General features: G+C 30.0%; 1 protein-coding gene across 1 annotated transcript in view; it reads right to left on the bottom strand.

The window, feature by feature from the left end:
• E(bx) (nucleosome-remodeling factor subunit NURF301 E(bx)) overlaps nt 1-8,083 on the bottom strand; it is a 138,860-nt gene extending 130,777 nt beyond the window's left edge. The window contains 1 exon segment of the mRNA XM_067265927.1: nt 6,967-8,083. Coding sequence (XP_067122028.1) covers nt 6,967-8,082 — 1,116 coding nt within the window. The 5' untranslated portion in view covers nt 8,083.
• Nucleotides 8,084-12,185: the final 4,102 nt, after the last annotated feature.

Here is a 12,185-nt window from a genome sequence, read left to right as displayed (position 1 = left end):
TGATCATCAAACTGCCGACCTACCAAACTATTCCACCGAAAGCCTAAGGGAACCATGTGGAATGCTGAACTAACGAACTCTAAAGAACTTAACGTCGCCTGGACTTCTACGTCAGAAAGGTACTTATTCTCGCATGAAGTTAAGGTGAACTAACTCTCTCTCGTGGTTAAGGCCCGCGTGACTACGTATTCTAACCTATGCCCAATTTTTCTTAGTTAAGTCTCTATGTATCACCTGTAAATCATTGATATATAATAAACAGGTATGTTATCTTTGTGATAAATAGTGGAATGTACTCCTTTCTGTGTTCTCTACTTCCGCCTCCATTCCAACTCCAAACATCCACGCACGCAACCGCTGGCAAACTGGGTCATAACAGCCATTGCTATTCCATGTAAGATGGATGTGGTGGTGTCATCCTGACAGAGGCATCAAAGAGGTACTGACCAAGTGGTCACATATTAAATTTGAACTTTTAACACTTTTAACAGTTTAAACTTGAACACTTTAAGTCAAAAAATAGAAACTTTCACTACCAAATCAAAACAAATGCTGGAAAAAGTGTGCTGTAGCATAATTGCATGCAAGCTGTGATTATACTTTGTATGTACTAATGCACTATACAACACACTTTTGTGTAGCTTGTGTGTGTGTGTGTGTGTGTGTGTGTGTGTGTGTGTGTTTCCGTAATATATCCTAACTGGCTAATAAGAAAAATTTTATTTTATTATTAGAAACAATGAATTAATGTAAAAGTTAAAAAAAAAACTTGACAGTTAGTAGATTAGGAAGTTCTAAGAAAAATCTATATTGATTAATACTTTTCAAAACATTTAAATACATCAAAACTTTTGTATCAAATAGAAAACAATTATTATTAAATTTTAAATAATGGTTATATGATAAAGTTAAGTGAAATTAAAGTATTTAATAAAAAAAACAATTTTATTTTAAAATTTTTAATTCAAGATCTTCATAGCCTAAAAATAATGTTTAAAATATATTTCATAAATTTATTTAGCATTTCTCTATTTTGTTTTCTTTCACAATAATTATGAATTTACAGTAACCTTAACAACTGAAACTACCAAAAGAATAGGCTTGCAAAATTTAAACTTATAACTAGTTACTGGTAATTTTTTGTATGCATACAGAACTGGCAGAAAAAATATTAATCAAAAACAAAGTTCTCTATATAACTTTATATTCTGTTTTTAATCTAATGCTGAGTTTAAGTGATATTTATATATATATTTAAGCAGAATTTTACAAAATTTTTATTGTTTTAATGTAATTTTCCTAAGTTATTTTGCAAATTAAGAGTTATTATCTACAATAATAGTTTAATTGTAACTAATTGTAACAGAATTTTTAAATATAATTTAACTTTATTAAAATTTAATCACAGTATTAATTTTACTGTTTTATTAACAAATTTATTATTATATTTAAATAAACAATTTCTTTCTAATGATAAAAACTGATTTTGCTGATTTGTTATATAGTAATTCACTTTTTTCCCAGCTTTGCTTAAAAATAACACTCCTTGATTACTTGTAATATTCATCCATGTTTTCATTTTTTTAATTAAAAATCTGTAGAATTACAAAAATTTATTAATTTATTCATTGTCAAGTAATAAGCATTTTGAGTTATTTGAAATTTATAATTCTATGGAACAGAAGTTCCAAACCCAAAATACAATTACTGAAACTGCAATCTGAGTAGAGAGTTATTAGTATGCAGAATAGGAGTTTTCCTTAATATAACTAATAAACTCCCAAAAACCTATGTACATAGCATTGTTAGATTATTAACAGTTTATCTGAGATTATTGCTAAACTACAAACTCAAAATTTTGTTTAAAAAGTATCAATATAAAAGGTATACAAAGATCACTATCTTCATATTATGTCTAAGTACACTGCTATGAAACTAATTCTATAAAAAATGTACTGTACATTCATTTTTGAGACATATATTGTGATCCTGGATATCAAAACATAAATACAATGAATTGCCAATAAAATTATCTATATTGTATAATAAACCCCATTACATTTTGAAAATATTTATCAACTAAATAAAATGCAATAATATTCTGCTCTAATTTCCTGGTATTTCAATTTATAACAATTGGAATTGCTACTATATGCTATTAGAATTGCATTGTTTAATGCCATTCACATATATAGAATGAGCCAAGAGAAAATATATTGATCTTATATTCTACTGTAATTTTAAAATTACAAAATACTATTGGATAAATACTAATAAAAATTAGAAAAAAAATTCATTTATGAAAGATGAGTCAATTAGTTTTTTTTAAACAAGTTTCAAAAAGTTCATAAAATATTTATTTTTGCAATTTTTGACTCCGAAACAAAAAAAATCAAAAATTATTTAACTTGAATAACTTTTGAAAAATTTCATCTAAGATTGAAACTCTAGACAGTGTTTTTACTAAAGTTTTAATTGTTTTATCATTCAAGACAAATAGTAATATGCTAATTATTATGTAACATCAGACTTAAAAAGTAGAGAACAGAGAAATATTTATGAAAAAATAAATGCTTTATATTTCATTTTGTTCTTAAATGTCTTTTAAAATTTTAATTTTCACTGTTAAAAAAATTACTACAACATTAATCATATCAATATTGTACTTTAAAATGATATAGGAAATATTATTACTTACAATATATATAAAGCAATTATATTTGTGTAATAATATTAAAATTAAATAATATCTAAAGTTTATTTTAAAAGTAAAAAGCAAGTAAAAACACTAAAAAATAAATATTTAAGAAGGATAAGGTCTTCATAAATTTCAAAATCATAAAGCAATCTTAATAATCAGAAAATTTCCATTTTATTTCAATTTTAATTTCTATGAAACTTTGATTTTGAATGACTTAACTATGAATACAAAACAAAAAAGTAACTTTAAATTTGTTATCTAATATAAATGAATTTATTAAGTTTCTTTTTTTATCAAAAAACTTTTTGTTGTGCTTTAGACACTTTCTAAATCAGAAAACAGTTGATTTTCACACTGCTATTATAATAGGCATACAATTCATCATCACACTTAAAAATAAATTTTTATCTGATTGAGGAGTAAAAACTCAATATTTTTTAATTCATAAAATCACATAAATTTTTGAATATTAATAAACAGAATTTCTTTTACAGATAGTATTGAGATGCATAATGTAGACCAGCGTTTCTCAACCTGGGGGTCGCAGTGATATTAAAGAGGGGTCGTGAGACAATAATGAAATCATTTTATGAGAAAAAATCAATTATTATAAACTTATAAATGTTTTACTTACAATCCGATAAATGACAACCTTTTTTTACGTTCCAGCAATATTCTATTTCATAAAAACGTTTTCAACTGCCTTCAGCAGCCATCTTCAGTTAACCAGTACAAAAGAACTTAGAATTCTAAAAATACGCACGTGGAGTTCTAAACGTATGAAAATTAAATGAAATTCGAATGCGCTCATGCAGATCGTCGGTAATGCACATGCACGGTAAAAAAACCGGCGTTTCTTAAGATGTTCCGTCGGTAACGCGCTTACACGCTAAAAACGGCATTTTTTGATGTTCCGGCTATTTAACACATTGCTAGTCATTTTTGGTTATTTTAGTTTTACTTACAATAAGTACACATGTAAAGAAAAAAATTAATGTGATGGTTGCATTTGTTTTTCATTTAAAAGTTTCTCCATACATGGATCAAATTACAAAAAGCACGTACACATCAAGTTGGAACTTGTAAATTGCTCACGTATGTACACGTCATACATGCATGTTCATACCCGTCACTATAAACACAGCGAAATAAAATAATAGGAATAGTTGTATTACATTTTTTATACTGTCAATATTTTCTTAATGTATAAAATTAGTGCAATGTGATTATATATTTTAAAAAATTTACATTTATAATTACAGTCAAAATTCAATTAGTAATAGTAAGGCTTACTGTTGTTATTCCTTTGGATGGGTGGGGCATTGCAAAATATTAATTTTATTAATATTTACTATTTGGGGGGTTGCGGAGCTAAGAAGGTTGAGAATTGCTGATGTAGTTTTATCAATTTAGTTGCAATTTGTGTGTCTGGATTTAATGACTACAGATGTATTTGATCCAATATGTTTGATTTATTGATAAGCTGTATATAAGATATGTACTATACATCATACATAAACACACAACTCATCTTTAATTTTTTTTTATATTTTATAATAGAATTCTGATACACTTTCATATTACACACAATTTAATTCATTATTTTATTAATAGATTTTAATCTTTAAAGTTAGTTCTTTCTTTTGTATGCTAGGATGTTTGTCAAATTTGTAATATAACTATTGTTAAACAAATTTTCAAAACATAATTTAGAATAATTTCTTGTAAAACTATAGACAACTAAAAGTTTGTAGATTTGATATTGCAGATTTATTATGTTCTCATTTAACACAGCATATACAGTAAGACATGCACTTATCACATGTGTGGTTTCAGTTTATATTATTGGCAATTATAAAAAAAATGAAAAAACAAGTAAAATAAAAACTCTTAATTGCATGCCATTTTCCAAAATGTGTGAAGTCTAGCAGCATCTCATGCATTCTCATTATGGGAAATCATTACTGTGATTCATTTCTTTGTATTAAGCGCTGGGATCTGTGTGGATCAGTCTTTGGCTGGTATGTTGCCACATGGAGAGAATCTTTCTCGAATGCAGATAATTTTACTCTTGTGGGGAAAAGTTCAGATATTGAGAAACGATACATATTTATTTCATAGCATAATTAAAAAAGGAAGAACACAAACTTTTTAAATTTTTATTGCAAATATATTGCATAGGTATATTCATTACTTGAAACTGGGAGTATTGAGAAGAAGGCTATTGGCAGTACTGTTGTCTGGAGTTCTTGCTTGTAACTGTCTGCATGAATCAGTGCTTTTCTTTGTCTCATTTACACAAATTACATTGCAAACAGGAGAGAGAAAGAAAATATTAAAATTTCTTAAAAAGTTATTTTTATGATTTATGGTGTCATGCTATTTATTGTTAAAGTAGTGTTTATTTTCCTTATTTATACACAAAAATGTGTTATTGTTATAGGTATATTAGTATAGGAAATATTTAATAATTAATGGGGTTCACTATTTTATATGAATTTCTGCTTACATGAGGATGTTGGAACCTACTAGTTGCATATGGCAGGGCACTACTATAATTCTAATCAACCTGATTACTATATCAAAATTACACTAATAATAATATAATAAAATTACACTATAAAAAACTGTAGTCATCACTTTCACTGAGATAATGAAATAAAAATAAATAAAATTTTGTTAAAAGTTTTAATTTTCTAATACTGATGAATGAAAGTAATAAGGTCATGATAAAAATCAAAAACTATATACAAAATAAAAAAACTGAATACAAAATCAATATATACAATGTTTTAAATAAATATTTTGCAGATTATCTGATAAATGTATTATAATGACACATTTTTATATCAAATTTTACAATTTGGAAATTTTTTACATGTTAAATCTTTGTTGTTTTATAACTGAATAAATAATTTTTGTTTTAACTGAACAGTCCAGAATTAATAAAGTTTTTTCAAAATTTTCTCACAAGATATCTTAAAACTAAATGCTCAATGCTCTTTTTAATGTATGAATACCAAGACTTATATTACAAGATAGATAACCAAAATCCATTAACTGTATGCATGGAAAGTTATAGATTTTTTGAAAAATAATACAGACAACACATCAATATCACGTAATAAATTTTTGGCCTAAACATAATACTTATTCATTTCAATTCAAGCTCCATAGTATTTTTTTTTCATGTTTTTTGTTCAAATCTTACTGGTATAAAAAAAAATAATTGCTTAAACAACATTTTATACTATCTTAACTTATAAATAATAGAAATTAATATGTATTATTCACATTATTTTTAAATTTCTTAAATAGTGAATACTGTTGATAAAACAATCATAAAAAATAAAAATAAACATAAATTACTAACGATATTATGATTAAGAAATTAATGCATAAAATTTCATACTTAATAGAGTCTAGTTAAATTAAATAGCCTCTACATGTCACTGTTTCAATTATGTGCATCAACAGTTTAATCCTTTATTACCAAAATAGTTTAATCTAAAATTTACCCAAAAATTGATCCTTTTTTATCAGTAAATGTTTGAATTCTTTAGCTTTTTTTTTTTGCAGTTAATAAAATATTGCTAAATTTAGATAAAAATTAAAAACAAATAAATAAAAGTAAAACTAATCTTGAAAATCAAAATAGTTTCTACAAATACAGTATAATGAAATACACACTATAACTAATTTTAATTCTATAATCAATTACAAATGTAAATCACAATGCTATTTTTCTTGTTGGTTAACTTAATATATTCAAAAATAATCTAGTATAGATTTCTAACTAAATACATCAAATAGAAAACAATTTGCTTTGACTACAGTTTGAATGTATTATTTATATATTTTTTTTTAATTATTCATAATATTTAATTCATAAGCACATATGTTAAAATTAAAAAAAATAGGCAAATTTAATAAAATGCAGCTTTTTATAATATATAGTAATGTTTACATATATGTATGTTTTTTTGAAATTATAATAATTTCTATCAATGTTAAAAATTATTTAAAACAACAAAATAAATTATTAAATTTTTAAAATCAATTTTAAAAATTTGCAGAAGTGATTCCTTATGCTGTCATTATCACAATCAACAAGTGAATAATGCAGACATTGTTTTTTCTCATTGCAACATAATCTGATAGCTGATCAGCTATCTATAAGATTCCAAATTGATATAAAAACATTTTATGATAACCTATAACTTGGAAGTAGGTTTTATTATAATTTATAAGAGTTTTAAACTTACCTGATTCGTCTTACAGACACTACACACCCAGTCTTCAGTTGGAACTTCTTCAAGAGGGGGATCAAGGCACGCAAGGTGGTAAACTGCAGGACACGTTTCACAGCACAGTAAGTCTCCAAGTTTATGGCATACTCTACAATGATCATCATGACGAATAATACCTTCACTTGTTATATCATCTCTTGCATGTGTAGTAGTCAAAAAATGGTCACAGAGAAGTTGCAACACTCTTAATTTATTTTCTACCGTCGTGAAAGGATACTCACAACCTTCAAAAGCATCTAATACATGACGATATTCTTTATCACTTTGTAAATACATATTCAAAACGGCTGGCCAAGTCATACTGTCTAAGAAATACAAATGAATATTTATACTGTCCCTCAAATCTTGAGGCCCAAACATGGTACTACTGAGGTCTTCTTCCCTTAAAATGGCTTTTAATAACATAACATGTATATCACTAATTAGCGAACATTGTTCTTCGCAGATAAGTGCAGCACAGAAGTCCTCGAATCTAAATGGTGTCAAACGAAGAATGTTTCGAAAATGTCTCAAAACCTCGTAAACTCCCAAGGCCGGCATTAAATGCTGTTTATCCAATAGTAGATCTTCTGAAGATTTTGGAAGTTTTAAAGGTGGAATCTCTCTTTCTTGCAAAAACACAGGAGTATGTGTTCTCCTAGTCCATCTCTTTCTCAACGGCGTAGTAGTGCTACATATCGTGCTGTAACTACTTTGTGAAATTACACTAGCATCATCCGATTCAAAACTCACATCTGACTCGTTCAGATCATCAATTTCTTCATCATGATAGTCACTTTCTTCACTAGAAAGCATTCCAATGTCATTGTCTTCGTATTCACCAAGCACATCTTGAAACAGATTGTGAGATTTTTGAGCCTTTTCTCGTAATCTGCTTTTGTAATGGGTATTATGAATGGAATATGCGTTAGATGGACTACTGTCACCGGATTTGACAGGTGTTGAAGAACGTGAACTATAATTACCACTTCCAGCGTATAAATACCGAGGTTTCTTTAACAAATTAAATCTATTTGACGACGGACTCCGTTTGGGAGGCCGTCCACGGCCTCTCCTTCCCCTACTCGACATTCCCCGTGTATCTTTACCCAAATAACTGTAAAATGGACTCGGTCAATGATGAAAATGTTTACTTCCTTGACATCCCTTCACAACTCTTTAAACTCGCCCGTTTTGTGTAAAGTTACGGGAAGCCGCCATTATCGATATCGGCTGATCACGTGACTGTTTCTCACATTTCTGCCTTTAGTGTTAAGGCATTAGCAATTATTGCCGTTTCCAGAGTTAATTATTAGTAAAACACAACAAGTTACCTTTTATTTAAATGCACTTTATGCTCTTAAATTTAACACTTTCTCCACGACGTCATTTTCGACGGACGCTGCTCTTCCTTAGTCAAACGACGTAAGTCCGCTTTCCCAAATCTGATTGGTCAATGCTTTCGGCCGCCATAACGGTTGCCATGGAAAGTCGCACGTGAGGAACGATGTTTTATTAGACGTGACAATATACCGAATGTCCAAGAGCATGCTATTCATTGTAGTGTTTACTAATGCCAACGGAAAATGTCATTTCTTCCGGTTTAAGCCGAAACTCCACTCCACTCCGATAACACAGTCTCTAATCACAGTTCACCAATGATAGTGTGTGTTTCATAGTGGGTGATTGTCATCCGGTTCGAGATTACACCTGCACATCGGACTTTTCATTCATTTCGAGGTATTGTCTTAACAAGTGATACTTTAATTCTTTACCTTAAGCATTTTAATGAAATTCTAATCCATAATAGCAAAAGAGTTTGATTCCGATTAAAACTCGAAACGTCGGTTTTCGTCCTCGTCTTTCCGCCCAATTTTTTACCAACAATTATCATTTAAACTAGTCAAATTTAAAGCCGAATAATATAATTTTTAAAATTTAATTAAAATTTACTCGAAAATATTAGTCTTTTTAAGTAATCATGTATTGTTTATATTAACGTCTTATTTAAAATGCTTACTTTCGTTTCGAATAAACTGCTCATGTGCGATGGTCACGTGCACATACCCGCCAAAGATTCAAAGAACTTTCTGGATTTGCCTGTAAATTTTAATTAAGTTATAGTTGTTATATTATATAAGTTTTAAATTATTAAAATATTTATTTTCGAATTTTTAATTTTTCAAAATGTTTCAAATTTTTATCTTATTTATTTATGAATTTTGTTGCAGGTGGCAGTGTTATCGCATTAAACAATTGCGTAATTGTTCGTTTGGATTGAATAAAGCGCATTTTCACACCAATTTGACGCCATTTCATCAGTTTTTCAATGGTCAAATCTAAAATATAACATTAAATTAACGTAACTATGCTTATTACCTCGACCAAACAAACATCCTGTATGAAAAAAATGCCTTTTGAATTCTCGACCATTCACCCCACACTGTCATTTTAGTTCCAGTCAATGAAAGGTTTCTGTTTTGCACATATACCAAAACCTGAAGACAGTGACAAAAATTTACTATTTGGAGGGCCGACGCGGCTATAATGCTCGTTGGCGGATCAGTGGTGGGTTCCTCGGACGCGGCATCTTAACAAAACCTTAATAATAACTTCACATCTTTGTAAATTATCGGAGGATAAAATAGAACTATAACATTTCTGCTTACAAGATAGCGAGGGGAATAAAAGAAAAACTATATCGACCTTATTAAATTTAAATTGAGAAACGTATTTTGTTGTATTACTATGTAAAATATTTTTCGTTTATATTAAATTGCTCACAATTAACATTGCCAAGTTAAAAATCTGTATTGCATACCTCACTGTTCTACCACTGCAAGGATTCCGAATTCAAATCCAGTCTTGATTTTCGCGATTTCTTTTATGCATGCATACTCATTGACAAAAATGTTATACACCAGATAGAATTGTCTGATTAAAGCTTGGCATACGGCTATGTCTACAGTTATGTTAAATGATTACAATTGTGACCTGATTGCATGCCCCAGTATTCTATAAAAATTCTTGCAGAGGTTCACAGTTCATATTTTTTATTGTGTAGTACCTATGTTTAGAGATCTACGAACGACAATCCTCATTCAAAGACGATATGCACAGCTTTGGAATTTGAAAAAGGCTATATCATTGAATTAAGATGTCCGTTTGTTCAAACTGCCCAGCATCTGGGCCATTATGGCCTGACTGAGGAAGCATTGGAGGTAGTGTATATCTGAGGATACATACACGACGGCCATACTCTAGATGCGCCATGAGAGATGATCCTCTGATTGAGAGACAAACAGGAACAGCTGCAATGATGTCTTCGTTCACCATCTAGACTGGTGAAATATTTACTATTGTACTATTGCGTATCGTCTTTAGTGATGAATCCCGGTTCTGTTTGGGAACGGACAACCAATGCTAGTTTGGAGGGGCTGATGAGTACTTGAACCCCACCTTTAATATTGAGCGCTATGCTCTCCCCACTGTTAGCAAGCTGGTCTGGGAAGCCATCTCGTGTGACAGTCGGTCACCTCTAGTAGTGGTACGAGGTTATTCAAGGCACAGTGATATATTCAGGAAATTCGTCCTCATTACCTTTCATAGCTGGGTTTCATAGCAGTCATTCTCCATAATGCTTGGCCCCACAGCCAGAGTTTCCTGCGAATGTCTCTCATATTGCCGAATTTCTTTGACCTGCTCAGTTTCCAGATTTGTCGCTCATTGAGCATTTGTAGGCCCAAATGGGACTGTAGCTTCGGCCATCTACGAGTGTGAGGGATATGGTGTGGTAATTGCAAGGTCTGTGGCAGATTATTGCAGTATAGAATAAAATGTTTGAATGTTTCCATATCAGAGCGTATTGCCGGATGTGTCCAGACAAGTCCTACGAAGTACTGGTACAATGTCTACCATTGATCAGTGGATAAAACCACTGAACACTCGTAGTTGTCGTCTTGCCAACGGCTGGCCACGTGGAGTTTTTCAGGTTTCTTCACGTTGTTCTTGGATCCAAATTTATTGAGAAAGAAAAACCTGACAAAGTTGAACGCTGGGACACGAAAGAAAAAAGTATGTTAGCATTGATCGGCCAGAAGTCGTGAAACTATAACCACTCTATGGATGGTGTTGATCTTTTTGACCAATTGATGAGTTATTGCAAGATTTTTATAAAACCTGTGGACACTGCGAACAATTTTCCATCCTGTATATTTTGCAGTTGTACAGAGTTGGTTGGAATACAGATGAAGTGCCAAAGCCATTGATGTACAACAGAATAAAATAATGGATCTCTTGCATTTTCGTATGAGACTGGCTGATATCCTGGTTATAAGTGGAAAGGAAATTTCCAGCAGAAAAAGAGGTCGACCATCTGCCACATCTCCAGAGACTTTTAATCAGAGGCGACAAAGAGAGACCAGACCTCCCGAACAGATTCAGTATGATAAAATTGAACACACGCCTCTTCACGAAAACGCTGCACTGCCTAGTAAATGCAAATTTCTCAAGTGCAAAGGACGTTCTCGAGTGAAATGTGAAAAATATGGGATTCATCTTTGTTTATCAACGGAAAAGAATTGTTTTCGTGCATTCCACGTACAGTAAAAATGTGTGTTCATTATTTCTAACAGGTTACAATGTTGAGTCAAAAGCATGGGTAATATTGTGTATATTATGTATGTACGTATAGGATATATAAAAGAGTTCAGATTTAACAACATTGTGTCAAATAGACTGTATGTATATAATTTCAAGGTGATTTCAACATAGGTTGTGACCTAATGTACGCAGTTGTATACAGCCTGTATATTGAAAACAAAAAGAAATTTTAATGCTTTTTGCTTCTATTAATCATAAAAATATTACTAATTAAAGTTATAACAAAAAATTGTTTTTCACTCCAGAAAAAATCCAGGTCTAAATAGGTTAAATTGCTTTTTTGCATAGATTAATAATAGAAAATTTTCGATTTAAATAATTCAGAAAATCCTGGAATAAAAGATTACGGAATTGGTTTGGGTGGATAATTTGAATAACAAGTCGTATAATAAATGATCCAAATTAGGCTTAACTTCGAATAGTGATTTGGGTTTTGGTTAAATTCAGACATTTACTTAATTCAAAGTTAATATAGCATTTAAAAAATCCAGTAATTTTGGCTTAAATCTGTTTCGAGATAATAAATTAATAAA

Source organism: Centruroides vittatus, unplaced genomic scaffold, assembly GCF_030686945.1.
Source record: "Centruroides vittatus isolate TY-2023 unplaced genomic scaffold, ASM3068694v2 contig_2565, whole genome shotgun sequence".
NCBI lineage: Eukaryota > Metazoa > Arthropoda > Arachnida > Scorpiones > Buthidae > Centruroides > Centruroides vittatus.
The sequence above is the reverse complement of the archived record's forward strand: the minus strand, read 5'-3'. Positions and strand labels throughout refer to the sequence as shown.